This window comes from Cavia porcellus, unplaced genomic scaffold, assembly GCF_034190915.1.
Source record: "Cavia porcellus strain 051 isolate PalLab524CR breed Dunkin Hartley unplaced genomic scaffold, mCavPor4.1 scaffold_26, whole genome shotgun sequence".
Classification (NCBI taxonomy): Eukaryota; Metazoa; Chordata; class Mammalia; order Rodentia; family Caviidae; genus Cavia; species Cavia porcellus.
Genome location: NW_026947509.1, coordinates 48,004,971 through 48,024,171, shown reverse-complemented (window position 1 = coordinate 48,024,171; position 19,201 = coordinate 48,004,971). Strand labels below are relative to the sequence as shown.

Sequence of the window (19,201 nt, the reverse complement as noted above, 5' to 3'; positions counted from 1 at the left end):
TCACAAGATGATAAAATTCAACAGAAAGCATTAATTTTTATAGCATAGTAGTTCAGGTCAACCTTGGAGTAGACCAAAAAACAGAACAGTATTTAACCTAAATTGTTATATTAATGAAAATGTCAAAATTATCCAGATTGAATTTTTAAAATAAAAATTTATACAATTAAAATAGTTTGCAGCATATTTTCACAATTAAATGAGATCAAATTTAAATTTCATTTAATATTTTGTGGAGTAGAATTAAGAAATGAATAGAAGAAAACCTATATCCATTATCTTACTTCTTTCTTAACAAAAAGCATGCAAGGAAGTTTTACCTTACTTTCAGAATGAAGCCCAAGAATGCACTTAACTAAAATTGATTTTCTGTCACATTTTAAAGAAGTAGCATATTCTGTGGTGGAAGGAAGAAAATGTTAAAGAGGCAAAGCTCCACATCATTGTGTCCCAGACCTGGTGCCCAGTGAGGCGGCTGCTCTCCTGAAGTGATTTGTTTTCTCACCATGTTAAGTGTCCTTTGCAGACCTGAATCATACTTGGGGGTGCGTTTGCAACATGGACACAGTTGCCGACCTCCCTCGCTGACCTGGCCCTGACCGAGGTGTTTCCTTTTTAATGGATGGTGTCATCGCCTGCCCTGCTGTATGAGGTCTCCCTTTCAGTGGTTCCCCACCAGGTGCTGTTGGGTTTTCTTCCGGACAAGCACTCCGCAAGCTAAGCTCACCATTGTCTCCTGTGCCCACCCACCTGTCTCACTTCTGCCCATGAACCTACTCTGAACTGCGCCGCTTGCACACACACACACCCCCCCCCCCCCCCGTTCCAAACCTGCTGGTGCCCCGACAGCAGATCTCCAAAGCATGAGTGTCACGCCTGTCCCATGCTTCAAAGGTCACATTTCAAGGGAAATGTAAAATCTTTAACTCACCTAAAAGACAGTGATGCAGCTTGCACTACTTCTCTGGCTTTGAAAAAAGCCTATTTAGTTAAAAACTGGTGACAAATAATGGAGGAAGTGACTAAAATTACTCAAAGTAGTTGCCTCAAAGAAGAAGGGACAGGGTAAGGAAAGTGACCCAAATGAAAGGGAGTGTTTTGCGTGGTGTGTCTTACAGTTCTCTGGCTTTTTCCATAAAAAATAGACTTTGATAAGAGTGACATTTCAAACAGCTCTTTAAATGGTTGTGGGGCCAGGCTCCTGAGTGGATGTGTAAGTTCTGCGTGTGTTTTTCCTTAAAACAGAAGAGCCCTTAGAGCTGTGCCTTTCTTTCTTATCTTGCCAGCTATGAGTTTTATGTGAAGATGATGATGTTATATGTGTGAATATTATCAAGAGCTGGGGGATCATAAGAATCTGGTTTAAAACATTTAGCCATAGGCAGTTAATGTCATTTTTTTCTATTATTAAATTCAAATACTTATGGTCAAAATTACTGACGTGTCTTTGAGTCATTCTTTTGTTATTTTCCTGGCCCAGGCTGGCTGGTGAGTACGTGAAGGGCCTGTTTCTAATGGCAGCAGCTTTCATCACTCAGCCTTTTGCCCGTGCGTGCTTCCCCAGGGCAGGTGGGTGCTGTAAACTGCACAGCACTGAACTCTGGAATAGTGTGGGGTGCGGACCTGGGGATCTGGGATGTAAGAATCTAGGGAGAATAAAAATAACAAATATTAGGAAAAAATGAATGAAATATTGTAAGACGTGAGAAATAACCTGTTTTTCATAAGAAATACATGAAATCTTACAGTTGTAAACCTTAATAGATCTTGTTTGTTAAGTATTTCAGCCAAGAAGAATTGTTGATTGTAAGAGACAAAGGTCTGAAAAGGAAAACAATCACTGGACTTGTATTTAATCACTTTTTATTTTCTCAGCTCCGTTCATGTCATTATCTGGCCCTGCTGCTTACATAACTTAATTAGGGGCGTTTAGGCAGCAGCAGGACTCGGAGGACCAAATGAAAGGGTAACAGTGTAAATGGATTGCCAGCAGCTGCGTGATGTGGTTGGAGATGGAGCCTATTAAAGACCTAATTCTGGAAGAAGCTCTTGACATTGATCATTTGTGAAAAGGAGAATTTTTTTCTTACCTGCATCCATGGGTCTGTACACTTACTGCAGACCTTAAGAGTCAGTACATCTGATCATCAGCTTGTGGAATTACTAACACCAAGCCACTGTGAAAGAGCAGACAAGGTTATTAACTTTGGCAGGAAATGAAAATTTGGCCTTAATATACATGTGAAATTGAATTGTCTGTAGCACAAAGCTTTTGAGATTACCCATGCAAAATGAGAAAACTATCTAAATTTAAAATTGTCCTCAGTACAGTGAAAAGTAATTTTGCAGACTGAATTTTTACTGCATTGAAATCTGTGAAGAGATTGGCTCTATTAATTTAGATTTAAACAGAGGCTCTGTGTCTTCTAAAAATGGCAGATGAGATGGAAAATGTATTTTAAGGAGGAAAAAGACTTCCTGAAAATGCTGCAGGCAAGCTAACTCCCCACTCCACATCTGAGTGTGTTTTAAAACCAGTTGGCTTCAGAAGGAAGGCAGAATCTCCTGTGACAGACACTAAGAGCTAGGACAGACAGACAGCGCCTCAGTTACACAGAGCAGGCTCCAGGTGGAGGCAGAAAAGCCAGTGGAGTGCAGAAGTCACCCATGGCTCCTACACTACTGCCAGCAAAGTAGCTGGGTCCTGGAGAGAGGAAAGAACATTAAAGAGGAATCGAACACATTTTCTCAGATGTCAAATAACTTTCTTATAACCCCTGCCTGGAAGAACACTAGGGCATTAAATTTGGTTAAATAAATGACCTTCTCACACAAATAATTGTCTTTTGTGTAATGAGAAATTTTTTCATTGCCTAATCTGAATTTATTGAGATCACAAGGACAAAACATTCATTATTAATAAATTATTAAATTGAGGACTATTTAGGTCCATAGTTCCATAACTTAGCGTTTAGCCATCAGGGATAACAGAGTAACACAGCAGCCAGATGTGCAGAAGGCAACTCAGCAGTGTGTTTCTCCTGCCCAAAGGCCTGGTGTCCTTATTATGAGTAGTGGCAGTGATGAGGGACTGAGGACAAGAGGTTTACCTGTAGCTGGGCAAAGGAACTGAACCCAGAGCTAAAGTCATAAGAACTTTCAGATAATTTACTTATTTTCTACACCTTATCAAAAACCCCCAAGTTGGGGCCAGGGATTTAGCTCAGTGGCATAAGTACCTGCCTTACAAGGGCACAAAAAAAAACAAAACCCCACTTTACTGAGTAGACAAAGCGGGCAAGTCCAGCGGCGGTCCTCCTTGTTGGTTTCTTCCTCACAGGCATTGCTGTGCTGTACCTCCATCTCCACGAGGTGTTCGGGGACCCTGCCTACCTGCAGATGGCGCACAGCTACGTGAAGCAGAGCCTGAACTGCCTCAGCAGGCGCTCCATCACCTTCCTGTGCGGCGACGCGGGCCCCCTGGCCGTGGCCGCCGCGCTGTATCACAGGACGAACAACGAGAAGCAGGCAGAGGATTGCATCACCCGGTAATCATGCCTTGCTTCACGCGCTGCACATGTAACAACAGAACATGGTAGTGAGTCTATTTTGTTTCGGGAAACACATTGTACTCCTGCACCAGGTAAATTCTCAGGCTATTCCTGTGTTGCAGAGTTAAGGAAAAATCACTGGAGTCCCTGTTTCATAGCAAGCTATAAAACGCTGTTGTGTTCAGGATTGGGGGCTCAGAAGCCTCTCACATGAGGACTGATCCAAGGTGTACTCCCAGGCTCAGTTACTCAAAGACAGGTAGTTCACTTCTCGCATGTGGGCTCAAGGCCTCCTAAGGACCACAGACTGATGCAGGACTATCTTAGAGGCAGTGGTATACTAATGTAGACTCCCATTTTTATATAAATCTGACTGCCCACTACAGCCTTGTAAATTATGAGGAATCCCTGTTATTGGTGCTGTATCTATCACTTTACTAGTTTATTGAGCACCCTTTTGAAGTCTAAGGACTCTGCTTGCCTTGAAAGTCTGCACATAGGCCCCCTAGGCTCCCGGATAACCAGCACGGTGTTTCAGTCAGTGCTTATCTCTCAACCATGGTTTTTATCTCCACTGTTCGTTCTTACAAATTACTGCTGGAATGGCCTTACTGTCATAAGCTTGGGTAATCATATTTTGTTGGCCCTCCATATGTACAAGTTCATATCCACAGTTCCAGCCAACATGGTTCATAAATATTGGAGGAAAAATTATTTCTGTACTGAGCATGTTCAGACTTTCTCCCATGTTGCTATTCCCAAAACACCACAACAGCTATTTACATAGCATGTGTGGTAGTCATTACAAGTGGCCTAGAAGTGCGTTAGAGTCTGTGGGAAAGTGTGCATAGGTTACACGTGTGTAGTAGTCACTACACGGAGCCTAGAAATGCGTTAGTCTAGGGGAGAGTGCATAGGTTACGTGCTGACACCCGTTTTATTCGAGGGACCGGAGCATCCACAGACTGTGGCGTCTGCCCCGTGGTCCTAGAACCGCTGCCCACGGGTACTGAGTGTGTGATGCTGCATGTCTCACCAGCAGGCTTTCTGGGTATGGGCAGATAGGACTGCGTTATGTTTGCCAAGGGTTCAAATTTTCCCTCCTTCCGCATTGTTTTCCCATATGGCAGTTATATTTTCTTAGTGTGAGCTGATTTTTTCCACTGAAGTTGTCACACAGGCATTACATTGCACTACCTATAGTGGTTTGTGAATCATATTAAGTCAGTCTCTGAATCAATGTATCTTTTTTTACACATCACTATGCTGTGTGTATCACAGGCTACACATCACGTGGTACAATTTAAAATTTAAAAGACAGTTCAGATAGGAGAAAAAAGTATGAACATTCCACTTCAGGGCTGGGAATTATCCAGTATAAAAATCTGTCACCACGCTTGACCAAAGAGACCGGTAATACAAAACACTGATCTCCTCAAAAGTTTAAAGTATGTTTCCTCCATAGCACTTGACTTGCATATGACCAGCCAGTGTAGAAATTTGAAACACAAAAAGACCTTTTATTTATTTTTGCACGGCCAGTTTCAAGCCATTAGCCACACGAGCCCCACAAGGTAGTCTCATTCAGTGCCATCAGATCAAATGTGAGTGATCCCAGTGCCTTATCCATAATGCTGCTCTCTCCCACAACACGCACAGGCATGTGACGAGGTTGCACAAATAATAGATGGGGCTCAGACAGACAGGGACTATATTCTAGCACCACTGCTCAGAGTCCCGGTGGCCGCCCTGCTCATGCGCCTGGCTGCCCTCCCTCCCGAGGGCCTTGATAACTTGTTAATAAAGATGTTTTTCTTATATCTTTTTAAAGTTCATATGACATTTCAACAGTATTTTATTCAGAGCCAATAGGCTTATTAAAGTTAAAAATACAGAATGTGGAATATGGCAGAAAATACGCGATGTATGGCCCCATTTGACTATAGAGTTCTTGGTAGTACAGAAGGAAAAAATTATTTATAAACTATAACATTTGTTTCATTCTTAATATCTCTTCCATTGTACAGTGGAAAAATATGTAATTCTTTTCATTTCCATTTCAGGAAAGACAAAATTATTTTATGTTGTCAGTTACTTATTAAAGCTTCTCCTTCCTATCGCACCCCTTTAGGGGTTCACCCGCACTCAGACGTTTTGCCTGTGGTCTCTGTTGTGCTCCACGGCCAGCCACACATTCCAACCTACCTTTCCTGTGTTTTCTTAATTTAATGCCTTTCAGAATCATCATTTTGAATTTTAGAGTCCAAAAAGGCCTTTGAATTTATGAAAAGCCTAAATCTTAAGACAAAGGAACTGAAATCCAGAGAAGCCAGTGTTTGCCTGGGAAAGAGATTCTTAGCCCTGGGCCTCTGGGAACCTGTGGGCTTCCAGCTGTGGAAGGAACCTGCAGATTATTTTCAGTGTGGAGCGAGGACCTGCACTTCCCCTGGGGGGCCTCAGAGGCTCCGAAAGGAATGTGTGGCCGAGTTTCTGTTCACATTATCTTACAGATGGCCAGGAGCTGTGGGTGACAGCTACAGAGCTGACTCTTCTGCCAGATGTGTATCCTGCCTGTTTTTGCCCTTCCTGCTGCGCAGAACTATTGGTGACACAAAACAAACAAGGCTTTGCCTGTTTTGTACCCAATTAGGTGACCAGCCTGACATGTATAGTACTTTGGGGCCCGCAGTTAGAATGATGAAGAACTCTGGATTTCTGGACAGGAAATGTATAACCTGTCCCTCTTATAGTGTGATGGGTCAGAAAAAAAATTTTTTTTAACTTTACAAATCTTTTGATATAATACAAGGCAGGGGAAAAAACTCTCCCCAACAACACCCTGGGGAAATATTACTAGGAATGAAATAGAAGTATACTAATTTTAAATGTCTTTATTCTTTCTCCAGTGACATTTAGTGACTTGCTTATGTCGTCTAAAGATTGGTTGCTATGAATACCAACACCAAAACAAACCAATGGAGCTCCAGTGATGTTCTTATGGGTTTGAGTTTCTTCAAACCTATAACCACTGTTATTTATGAATGCTGTCACATACTTAGTTTATCTTGAAAATGTAGCATGCAACCCAAGCATTAAAAAATCCCACTGTTAATAATAATTAGACCCAATAAAGTTTTAGTAATTTAAATTTAAATTCAGAAAAAAAATATTTCTCTTACCACCCTAAGTTTTGTTGTAACAAGATGCTGGCTCTGAGCAGTGCTTTATTTTTGGTACCTGAAAGGTGTTTGGTACTTGTAGTGAACAGCACAAATGCCAGTGAGTTTGGTTTCAAAATTCAAATACCTAACTGGTGTGCTATTTTTGTATCGCCACCTAGTGGTAACATAACATTAGGCATTAAAGGAATGGTATTATCTAAAAGAAAGTGGTTCAAGCGTTTTATTTTGCTAGAAAATCACTGCAGTATTTGTTCTGACTAATACTTCCTTAGGTAGCATTTGCCTAAAAACCTAACAGAAATCTTATTTTTTGAATAGTTTTTTCAGTTTCATCTGAAAAAGCAAACCAGAAGTTTTTATATTTCAGTTCTATACAATTGGATACATTTATGTTAAAATTTGATAATGGGTTCTTATCTGAACTTTAGCCATTAATTTTTTTTTCTTTTTTTTTACTACATCACTTGACGGGGTTTTTTTGTTAGTTTTGTACCGAGGATCAAACTCACAACCTTATGCATGCTAGGCAGGCGCTTACAACACTGAGCTATATCCCTGGCCCAGCAGTTGAGTTTTTAACTAGTAAACAGATTTGTTTTGTTGTGGTCTCAGTGTTAATTAAATTGCCAATTCTGGCATGAGGGGGAAAATTACTGTTTTCTTAATGTTTTTTAATTCTTCAAAAAATTAAGGGCTGGCTGGGGATGTAGCTCAGCGGTAGATTTCTTGCCTTGTATGCACGAGGTCCTGGGTTTGACACACATCACCACACACACACACACACACACACACACACACGTATAGATGTGTGTTTCTGTGTGTATATACACCTATCTATGGTACTGAAGCACATGGCCCACAGTGCCACCTGCACAGCCCTGTCCCTGTTAAACAAGGATCAAATAAGCTATTATGTGAAATAGAAACCTGACCGTGGCGACCTGCTCCTGAGATAACCACTGCTGCATGTGAGCTTGTTTACTATATTATAAAAGAACAAACCACAGCAGCCAGCATTTGCAGGTTTCTCCAATTGAGATGCTTCAGTTTGTTAAGGTGCAAATGACAAAGTTGTCACTTTTTCAGTAACTGCAGCTAGCCGTGCTGTTTCAAACCCATCTTTTCTCCTGGGGAACAGGTTCCCGGGCGGCCCTTTTTGTAGGTTCTTAGCCCTGTTTGGTAACCGTCAGCCTCCTTTGGTTGCTAAAGTCAGCTTATGCTGTTACTAAACCACGTCCTCCTCAAACCCCAGATGCTCCCTCCTTTCCCTGAAACTTACCAAAGTGCCGGGGGGGGGGGGGGGTCGAGGTGAGGGTTGTTCTTCCTTTCCCAGGTGGGACATTTTCACTGAGCTGTTAGCGCAGGTCTGCCAGTAGCCCACCATCAGACTGGAGTTCGCTTCGGTTTCTGTTGTGCTTACTGTTGGTCATCTCCTTGTGGTCCTCTCCGCAGACTGGTGCAGCCGTTTGTGTGACCCTCGGCTCTGCCCCGTCTGCCAGCTGGACAGGCCTCAGAAGAGCCCCACCTCGGCGTAGCCCCCTACCTTGTTCTCAGGGCTCCTGTCCGTTGCAGGATGAGAAAGCTTGTGCCGTCACTCCTCAGCCCGTGGTGAAAGGCATTTCCACTATGTCTGTTTACAGATGTGCTAGTGTAGAGCTAGAATAGAGATTAATTTGTTGAGTATCACAAACCACCCGATGAATTTGGTTTTCTAGAAATTCCCTGGTTCTTTTTACTAATGCCATTTTGTCAGGTTTCACCAAAACTTTAAGTGTTTTAATAGCTTAAATGGGATCACACCAAACTCAGGCTACCCTAGGGAAAACAGATGTACTTTCAAAATTCAGTGTGATAAATAATCTCAAATAGCAAGGACATATTTTTCTGTCAGTTTGCCATAGGACCCCACACATTCCCTGAAGAAAGGAACAAGATTCACTGTCAGGGTTCTCTCCCACGTTTGCTCTATCTCTGTTCTCCCCTGCTTTCCGATTCCCTGGGGCTTGCTGCTTTGGTCCCTGGGCGAGGAAGCCCGTGCCTCCCTGCCTGCTTTGAGAGCCAGGTGATGGGGAAGATGGAGGTGGCTGGCGGGTGGTTCCCCTCCTCCTGGAGCCACAGGTTCTCACATCTGGGTGCCAGGTTCCTCCCGCAGTTTTGACTCCTTTGCATTCCCTGATAGTACTGCTGATGGCCTGGGGCCTGAGAGAGCTGCAGGGATCCTTTCGGGGCTCTCCCTGGGCCTCCCCATTGCCCAGCTTTTACCTGTACGGTCCTGAGCTTAGGCCAGGGGAAACTGGTAAACTCGCTCCATTTGGTGCTTCTTCCATTTCTGGTCTTCTTACTGTGCTTGCTGCTTGCCTCTAGAGTTCTCAAATAGCTGCTTCCTCGCCGTCCAGAACTTAGGGCTGCACGGGTGGGAGAGGCAGGGGGGAGAGTTTACTCCACCTGTCCTGGAACCAGGACTGAATGGAGTCTGCTGGTAGAGGACCAGCGCAACAGTGTGACGGTGCATCGTTAGATAGCAGGCTGGAGACGTGGGGCAGAGTTGGTAGCCGAGGTTGTTGCGGACAGTCGGAGCCAGCGGGACAGCCCGGGCCTTTGTGCTGCTCGTGTGCTTCTGGCTAGGTAGGGCATGTTGTGGGCTGTGCTGGGCTGGGCTGGGCTAGGCTAGGCTGGGCAGGGCAGGGCAGGGCAGGCTGCTGGGGAAATATTTCCCATAGGACCAGTAACACATTCAAAAATTAAGGAAGGAAAGAGTGAGAGGTAGCGGGAATTTCTCCCTATGAAAATTGCCCGGAGCGCTGACTTGGTCCTTTCTCCTGGGTGTTAAGCAGTTGTTTGCCTATCCGACCCCAGCTGCTTGAGTCCCAGTCTGAGAGGAGCTTCTGTGAGGAACGAGGGAGCTCCTGGGGAGCCACAGGCACACACTTGTATTTCTCCTTCATCAAATTTTCATCAGTCCCATAGTAGTTTGTGGAGGACTTGTTGGGGAACACTGAGCTTTTCATGCATGCCTGTGTTGATCCCTGTAGATTATCTTAGACACATGTTTCTGTTCCTAGGCTGGTTCACCTAAATAAGATCGATCCGCATGCTCCAAATGAACTGCTGTACGGACGGATCGGCTACATCTACGCTCTTCTTTTTGTCAATAAGAACTTTGGAACAGAAAAAATTCCCCAAAGCCATATTCAGCAGGTACACTTTTGTGCATCTAGAGTCCTTTTAGAATCCCCACTGCCTTATCCTCTGCCTGAACTGTTGTCTTTGGTCTTCCACACAGCACACCCCAAGTGGAGAGGTGGTACATTTTGACCTTCAGAGGTCAGGCACAGACAGGACAGGAGCTTCCAGGACTCCCGGAACCTCTGTAGGGAGGACCTTGAGTCAGAACTTGCTCTACTGGGGAGTTTAGAGACCCTTTCAGAAGAGGAGGGTGAGGTTTTACCTCCCAGGTGTGCAGATAAATCCTCCTGTGTTTGTGCTTTCCTTTATTTTGGTTTTTTGAGACAAGGTTTCACTACGTAGTACAGGCTGGCCTTGAAATTGTGGAGAATCCTCCTGCCTCAGTCTCCCAGCACTGGGAGTGCAGGCATGCACCAGGCTGTGCTTTAATAGGTACACTGTTGCAGACACTAGTGACAAGCACTCATGATCTAGCTGCCATCCCTCTTGCGGGCACAAGACAGTCACATCCACTTGTCTGAAGCAGTATACCGTGCTCTTCCAGCCCGAAGGTGGCCTCTCATTTGCTATCATTCTTGGGTGCCTCTTATAGAAAAACTTCTTTGCCTCCACACAGGAGATTTTTATTCCAGTTCTTTCATTACTTTCTCTCTACAGATTTGTGAAACCATTTTAACCTCTGGAGAAAACCTAGCTAGAAAGAGAAACTTCACGGCCAAGTCTCCCCTGATGTATGAATGGTACCAGGAGTACTATGTGGGAGCTGCTCATGGCCTGGCAGGAATCTACTACTACCTGATGCAGGTGAGGATGCGGACGGTGAGACCTGAAAGTGTGCTTCCCGGGGCCTCCCGGCCTAGGGAGAAGACCACTCCTTCCGCAGCGCTTTCTCCCTTAACCGCTTGACCTAGACAAAGAATACCGGCCCAGATGCCTTTTGAACCATATAAACATGAAAGGCACTGCTTCGTGATGTTTGACTTGCCCGTTAGCACACTTTCCTACTCAGCGCTGTTGCTCAGGCTATGGTGACCATAAGTGTACATCAAGTACTTTTTTACTCTTGCCTTTCAGCAAGTGCCCGAGTTCAGAATATCACTCCACACTGCGTGGCACAGCACACTGAAACAAAATCAATAGAAACAAATGAGCAGGTTGCCCGAGCTCGCAAAGCAGAGCTGAGGACGTACTGTAGTGAATGCCGCCTAACGCACTGGCTCCGGCAGGTCTTAGGTTTTGAGAATACTGAGAGGCGTTACAATGAAATGGACTGCGGACAAATGGAACTCCCTGCAGCAGAAACTCCTGACTTACAAAGACCGCAGACCAGCTGCCCTCACCTCTGCAGAGGGCGCTATGGGTGCGGTGTTCCATCAGTGCATGCAGCGTCACAGCGCACATGTGCCTGTTTCCAGCAGGCTGAGTAGCTGGCTGTGATGCAAAACCGTCATCAGGCCTTCCCTCTATCTGTGACTAAACAGGGAAAGCAGAGCTAAAAATCTCGAAGGTGTTAGTGCTTTGGAATTCAGAGTCACGCTTGGATTCTTAGTGGCAATGCAGAGACAGTTGTATTTATTCTGAACATCTTCACTAGAAGCTTTATAGTTAGGGATTTTGGCAACTTAAGCTTAAATTCCCTTATTTTTCTGACTCATCCTCTTGGGAGCTCTGTTTCCCCGAAGTACACGTAGCTCCTTAGAAGTTCTCGGGAAGGAGAATTCGTGTCACGTGAGTGAGAAGCACACACGTCAGTGACTTCGTGACCACTGTGACCTTTATGACAGATGCTGCCAGAGGCCTCCTCCATTCGGCCTCTGTTAGCTCTCATAAGGTACCTAGAAGGCTCAAGTATTGATTTTTCCATCTGCAGATTATTACACATTGAAACGATTTAATTCTTTTCTTGGAAGGCCACACTAGCGATGCCTTTGTACCAGCATAATGTACACCGGAGTTATTTTTAGTCCTGGTGGGTGCCCTTAAAGTTCCCCATTCCACTCGAATGCTTCGCATTGAGCGTCAGCCCTGTCTTTATGTCAGGTACAGTCTCTGTCCCTGAAGCACTCAGTGCACATTCAGGACCTCGGGAGAGCTGCACCGTCCCACCGCCCCAGCACCTCCACCTGCCCGTGCTCCACACCCCTGCCCACCCATCTTCACGTCCCCCCTGCTGACCACACAACTTCAGGTTTGTTACTACAACAGTGAGCAGTGCACTGAACTAAGAGCAGAAGCAAGGAGAGAGATTTAAAAGTTCTGTCAAACATGGCACCTCATTGCCCTCATCAGTGTGTCCTGTGGATTGATTGTAAATCCTCCGCAGAAGGTCTGATCAAGGCGTGCTGCATTTTGACCTTGGATTCCAGGTGTCCTTTCCTATTGAAAAGGTCACTTATCACTTTCCTAAATGTAGTAATGCAAGTTTGCTTGGTAATCTGCTGCATCTCGTTAATGTATTAGGAATTGAAATTTTCGGGAAAATCTCCACTCATATTCCCAAGAGTCGAATTAGAAAAATTATTCATAAAATGTAAATAAGTAACAAATAGTGAAAATTAATGCACACAGAAGGCCCTGAGCTGATGGCCGAATATACTTTGTTCTATTACTTAAAAATTATAAGATCACAAAAGATTAATTAACAAAGGTTTTGGGGTAGGTAGAAAGAAACTGGATAAAGTCCAAGGCATTTTAATAACTCTCCAGTTCCTGGTTTTTGTTTGGTTTTGTCCTGCTTTAAAATGCATACGGGGTTCTGGGAAGATCTGTTCACTTCTGCAGAACTAATAATAATTCTTTCTCATTTCCAGCCCAGCCTTCAAGTGAGCCAGGCAAAGTTACAGAGTTTGGTGAAGCCCAGTGTGGACTTTGTCTGCCAGCTGAAATTCCCCTCTGGCAATTACCCTCCGTGTCTAGATGATAATAGAGATCTGCTTGTTCACTGGTGCCACGGTGCCCCTGGGGTGATCTACATGCTCACGCAGGCCTATAAGGTACTATTTCTGCATTTAAAAGGAAAAAAACCTGGAAAACATAACAAAAATTTGTATAATTTAACATTGGCTTTTATAATCCTCACAGGATTATACTGTACGTTAGCAGAGCTCATCACATAGAGCGGGTGCCTGCTTCACAACAGGTAGAGTAACCAGGACAGCAGCATCGGAGGCAGGGCCAGGTGACTCAGAACCTCGCTTCTGGGGGGAACAGGAAGTGGCACAGCTGGCATGTAAAACAGTGTGTGGGTGCTCGAAAAATTAAACATGCGAGCAACACATACCCTACATCTAACAGTTCCACTCCTAGATGTACACCCACAGAAACTAAGCACAGCACTTCAGATAGCCATGTGCCAGTATTCAGCTCCTTCAGAAATCATCCAAGCGTCCATCAGCAGACTAACAGAAGAGGTTGTAGCATACACATGCAGTGGAATTTAGTCTTAAAAATGAATGAAATGCAAATACGTACCACAACTCATGAACTTTGAAAACATACTAAGAAGCCAGACACAAAGGCCAAGTATGACACCACCTACACAGTGGGATGGCTAATAGGAAATTCTAGAGTGAGCAAATTCATAGTGACAGAAAATAGCGATTCCAGGACTTGGAGCCCTGGAGGGTGCTGATGCACTGCTTCCTGGGTGCGGTTTCTGGTGGGAATGCTGAGCAAGTCTTGCAAATAGCGAATAATGATCATTATGCAACACTGCGAATGCAATTAATGCCACTGAATTGTATGTTTAAAAATTGTTTAAGTGGTAATGTTTATAATATGTACATTTTAATACAATGTAAAAACATACAAATATCACTCCTAAAAAGCTTGCTATAGCAAGACTGTACCCAAGAACATAAAGATCCTTAACTGAAAAAAGAGAAGCCAAGATATTGGTGACCAGAGGTGCCAGATCAACAAATGACAAGTCTCTTGACTATAAACACTGACTTCTCACAACCAAGCTTTGCTACATCAAATTCACCTCAGAAAGTTAAATATAAAGGGAAAATTTTTAAACTACTTTTTACTACTTTTAAGGACACTTTGTTTTCAATGAGATATTAACAGCATCTACTCAATATTTTTTTGATCAAGACATGAAAGACAACAAAAGATTGTGAAAGGTTATCTTTTTCTAACAAAATCTAGTGCTTTATAATCAGTTTGCATGTTAACAGCTGCCAGTTTCTTCTCTGGTCTGTGAGGAAGTTTCCTAATGGCAGAGGGTTTCCTAGTCACAGAAGAGGTGAGTGTGCTCTTTGAAGGGTGACTGATGGTAACAGCAGGTTCCAGGCTAAGTCAGTAACCTCCCGTGCCCAGCTGCAGGCCATGTAGAGTTATTTACAACACAGCAACGCTGATCAGCGTTAAGGGTGTGGCACTGGCGACATACCGCATTTCTCTCCCTCCCCCCTCCTCTCTCATACCCCTGCCTTTTCTTGCGAAGCCGCTGCCACCTCATCCCTGTCCCCATCCCCATCTCTCCTCCTTTCCTAGCAGGACGGAATGGCTTTCACAGCCTCATAATGAAGCTTGTGTCCTACCCTTAGGTGTTCGGGGAAGAGCGGTACCTGAGCTACGCCTACCAGTGCGCTGACGTGGTCTGGCAGCACGGCCTGCTGAAGAAGGGCTACGGGCTGTGCCACGGCGCCGCGGGCAATGCCTACGCCTTCCTGACGCTCTACAACCTCACGCAGGACCACAAGTACCTGTACAGGGCTTGTAAGGTAGGAGGCTGCCTGCAGCAGCAGACCACCTCTCCAGAGATTCGAGTGGGGACTGTAGCTCATCGGGTTCAGTGACTTACGTTTCTAAGACATGAGTTTACAGGTAACAGGCATATTCTTTAAGAAAAACCCTCAATCTGGGCCACAATTCCACTCAGCAGTATTTATGGAAGAAAAAAAGCCGTAGTACAACTTGTGTTCCCTTCTTCTTGGGAACCTTGGCAACCCATGGCTTAAGCAGTTGATTAAATTCCTCCCACTACATCCTCCTCTTGTAGAGTGGCCGTCTGTCCCTGCGCAGTCCTCCCTCCCCTGACCTGACAGTGTCCCACTTTTCAGAGTGGCCCTTAAGATGATCTGTCACCTGCTAGAATCTCAAGCAGAAGTCAGTCCAGTAACGTGACCTGCTTCTGTTTTCAGTTTGCTGAATGGTGCTTAGACTACGGAGAACACGGGTGCAGGACCCCGGACACCCCCTTCTCCCTCTTCGAAGGTATTTCGCACACATTATTTATTTATCTGAGCAGTAGGTACTTTTCTGCTCACCAATTAATGCTTTTGAATTGTCATAGCAGCAAATTAATTTTATAGTCATTACACCACCTCTTTAGTTCCTGACCTGAAGGTCAGTGTAAAAGTCAGCATGCCTCACAGACTATGCCGGGAGACACGGTGGTTACTGCCATGCCTGGCGCCAGGCACAGGCCGAGCATTTTGCAGGTGCCATTGTAAACCACCCAAGCATTACAAATGAGCAGACCATGGCCAAAGTGCTCACTGTGGTAAGTGACAGGCAGGGATGCGGACTTGGTAGGCTCCAGTCTCTGTCCTGTCCTGCCCTGGGCACATGGCCAAGTGTGCACTAGGGATCTCACCTCACCACAAGCTGCAAAGTGCACAAATACAGACTTCTGTTTCCTTCAGGCCACTGTCCTGACTACTATAAAGCTGCTGATCCAAAATGTGGAGCCTCCCCTGCAGTGGAATCATTCGGTATAGTAACTTCCGCCCGTCTCTTCCAGGGATGGCGGGAACCATCTACTTCCTGGCGGACCTGCTTGTCCCCACCAAAGCCAAGTTCCCCGCATTTGAGCTGTGAGGGGACAGCACGGCCTGCAGCCCATGGCGGACCCTTTCTGTACATCCACGCCCAGACTCCGCGCTTGGGCTGCTTCTCACAGAAACAGGACCCAGTCGTACACTCGATTTAGTTGGTTTCTGTTATTTTTTGTATTTGTCTTAGTTCAGTTTTTTGTTTTTACTTTTACTGTATTCGAAATTATGCGAGGAAGTCATTACTTTTGAGTTTCTACTGACAGGAAAGATAGGTGATGGAACATTATTTTGAGGTCATTTACATATATGTCAACGTGGAGATCTTAAATTTATGAATATAAGCATCTATTTCTGTTGTAAAAATATTTAAAAGAAACTAAGTATAGATAACAGCTATGTGAGTGCGCTGAGTGCTGCCTTGCAGCCTCTCCTGTGTGGTCTTCTTCCTCTAACAGTAAAGCGGTTTTATGGCCTGCTTTTCTCTATGTGGTGAAAAGGGCAGAGCTAAAACTGTGCTTCCACGAGAAGAATTTCAGAGCCAGGACACCAGCTCCTGGACCCTGTGGCCGGCCTCGCTGTTAGAAGCAGCCGGGCTCCCGCTGCCAGCTTGTGACTCAAAGACCAAACTGCATGTCGGCGCCGCGGACATCTGACTCAAAGTTAGTTCAGGATAAGCTAATATTAGCATGTTCGTGTTTTCTCTATAGTGATCGAGTGTGTGTGTGAACTGTGACACAGGTCTGTCTGTGTGTCCTTTGGCATTCCCACGCGTTCAGGGCACAGGTGTTCTGTGCTGTGGCCACAGACACTCGTCTTCCTTCCTGCTCTGTTGGACTTGGAACTCAGACTGGTGTTGTCCTTACTCTGCGGTGACAGTGCTTCCATGCTGGCTGTGTAGTAAAAACCATGAGCTTTGTTCCTGTCAGGTCACCTAACGTCTTTTACCATGATACAGCCTTCTGCCTCTGCTTACAAGGTGACAGGCAGGGAAGCGTGTGGCTGGTAACTCGAAAAAGAACGGTTAGGTCCTAACAGAAACCGTGTATTAGGGGTCTTCCCAGAGGTAGTGCCTGTGACACACAGTCCTCGCGCATCCAAGGCCTAGCAGGTCACAGTCTGCAACCACAGAAGGGCCCTTGCCCTACACAGTGGACACAGACCCCTGGTGGTGCAGACTGCAGATGCTCTGACTCATCAGCGCTCCTCCTCCTCCCTTTGCCGCCTTCACCAGGCGCGGGAGTCACTTTCCGAGTGACTAGAACGTTATGTGGCTTTAAAACAGCAGGTCTAAGAACTTTCAATGTGCCTATTTCATAGCTCTCTTGGTCACGAAAATGTTTCTGTTAGAACTCTAAACCAAATGCCCTAGATACAGTGTACGCTAGTGCCTGTCGATAGCAGTTCTGTTATTTTTTTCATTCAGCACCAAAATACCTAATAATATTGGAAATTGACCCTTGAAAGGCAGCTGACAGTAGGATCTACAGAGCCTCCCATGGTTCCACTCCCGGGTCTGGATTCTCCCTCTGTGACTCGTGAAGTCCAGGACTTGCAGCCCAGATGCCGAGGTGCCCTGGCCAGCTGTGTGCCAGCTGTGCTTTCCTCTTGAGTTCCAGATCTGCAGTGTTGGCCTTACAGGAATGCGTACAAGGAGTGCATGGCAGAGCCCACCTGCCTTGGCTGGGTGGCAGGCTTAAAAGCACAAGGCTCTCCTGCTTCAGTGAAGTGTATTACACTGCGCCTGCACTTTGAGCTACCAGTTACCCCCAGGGCAGAGAGAGGAGCGCACGCCCTGTCCAAGCCGGCGAGGACAAGCATGGCCGCTTCTCCAAGGCAGGCGTCTCGCTTAGCTTAACCCCAGACGCGGACCCCAGCAGGGAGAACACCCTTACGGGATTCTCCTCACTATCTGCATTATAGGTCAGTTACTGTCCTCCTCTGTTAAAAAATTCACCGCCATAAACAGAACTCAAGTTTGTAGTGTCTTAAAGACCGTTACTAAACTGGCCAGACAGTGCCACTGTTCACTTTATTTAAGCCTAAGGGCTATTTGTAATAGGGTTTTAAACTCAGGCAGAAGGAACAAAGCCAAGACAATACCTTCACACCGTGGAAGTGACTAAGAGAAACCTTTCCATCTTCAGAGGGAGGCCGCGTCAGGACTGTAGCTCTGTTTCTACTGTGCTTCTCCCTCAGATGCTCTTCTCAGTAAAAAGTAAGCAAACCGAAAGTAGTTGCCTAGAGGAACTCCACAGCACCTCTTACCTGCCTGCAGACTCGGTAGTGAACCCCTCAGTGCTTGCCAGGCAGCATGCATTCACCCTGGGACAGGCGCCTGTCCGTGTGCTGATGAGAGGTTGCAGTGGGTGCCTCCTCCTCACGCAGAGGTGTTAGCATGATCACAGGTGTTCCCAGAGCCCCGTCGGCATTTAATCCACAGCCACGTGCCTCCCTCTTCACGTGCAGTGTCAGTTTCAATTATTTATAATCAGAGTCTCCGCGGTAGATGGAGTTTCTGAGCTATTCTCTGCTTACTACCGTCTTCTTGAATAGCCGAGTTGGGAGGCGGACTCCGTTCTGTACCCTCAGGTTAATTGGTGTCCGGTCTTTGCATGCCCTGTCTTCTACCGGCTGACTCTGAAACAGAAAAAGTCAACAGGGAACATTTATTTATACACTCTGTTAGCTATGAGGGCTCATCTGTAGTCACCTGATTACCAAACTGAATTCCGATCCCATTTCTGCTTCCCCAGAAGGGCGAGGAGCACAGTTCTGAGTGTTGCATACGCTGAGCTTTGGAACCGTTTCTCATCTATAAACACAAAGCAACACCCAAGCAACTGGGGCACTCAGGAGCCCGCTGAGTGGTGTATTATAAGAAGGGCTTGGATTGTACCTATTTATATGTTGTATAAAGGGTTAACTTACTGGTCCTCAATAAAAAATTTATTAGAGCTATATACTGTTGCATGCCTTTTGTTTTTTTCAGCTTAATTTTGCTGATTTTTCCTCAGCAGTACATGCATTTTCTAGAGCTTATTTCTATGTTTTTCATTGCTAGTTCAAAGTCCACAGCTTTCTAAGAAGTGGGTACTGATGAGAGGAAAATAACTCAAATCCGATGATCATAGAGTTGGGAGGGCTGTGCAGGGCATCGCGCAGAGCAGGGCGTTAACATAGGTGAACCCGTGGAGTCAGTGCCCCAAGGCCTCACTCCAGAAACTCATTTTCCTGCTCACCAGTTCTGAACGGACTTTGGACAGAAGAGGGGATTGAGTGTGGTGTCACTGTGGGAGACACAGTGTATGCAGAGGCTGGAGAAGCCAGCCTTAGACAAAAGCACTTGCTTCATGTCTAAGTTACGCCTTGTCCTCTTGCAGTTGTGATTAAAATGCCCTCCCCCTACTGCACAGAAGGACTCGTAACACTGAGGCTAAGTGCAGTTATCTTCATTTCCCTGGAATGAGGTAGTGGCAGGTAATGCGTGTATGATAGC

The 19,201-nt window shown here is 45.4% G+C and overlaps 1 protein-coding gene across 1 annotated transcript in view; it reads left to right on the top strand.

Annotated features, from left to right (window-relative positions):
• Positions 1-18,663, top strand: part of Lancl1 (LanC like glutathione S-transferase 1) — a 31,971-nt gene extending 13,308 nt beyond the window's left edge. The window contains exons 3-9 of the mRNA XM_003474199.5: positions 3,341-3,548; positions 9,796-9,931; positions 10,577-10,723; positions 12,730-12,912; positions 14,473-14,649; positions 15,070-15,142; positions 15,672-18,663. Coding sequence (XP_003474247.1) covers positions 3,341-3,548; positions 9,796-9,931; positions 10,577-10,723; positions 12,730-12,912; positions 14,473-14,649; positions 15,070-15,142; positions 15,672-15,748 — 1,001 coding nt within the window. The 3' untranslated portion in view covers positions 15,749-18,663. The remainder of the gene's footprint in view (positions 1-3,340; positions 3,549-9,795; positions 9,932-10,576; positions 10,724-12,729; positions 12,913-14,472; positions 14,650-15,069; positions 15,143-15,671) is intronic.
• The last annotated feature ends 538 nt before the right edge of the window (positions 18,664-19,201 follow it).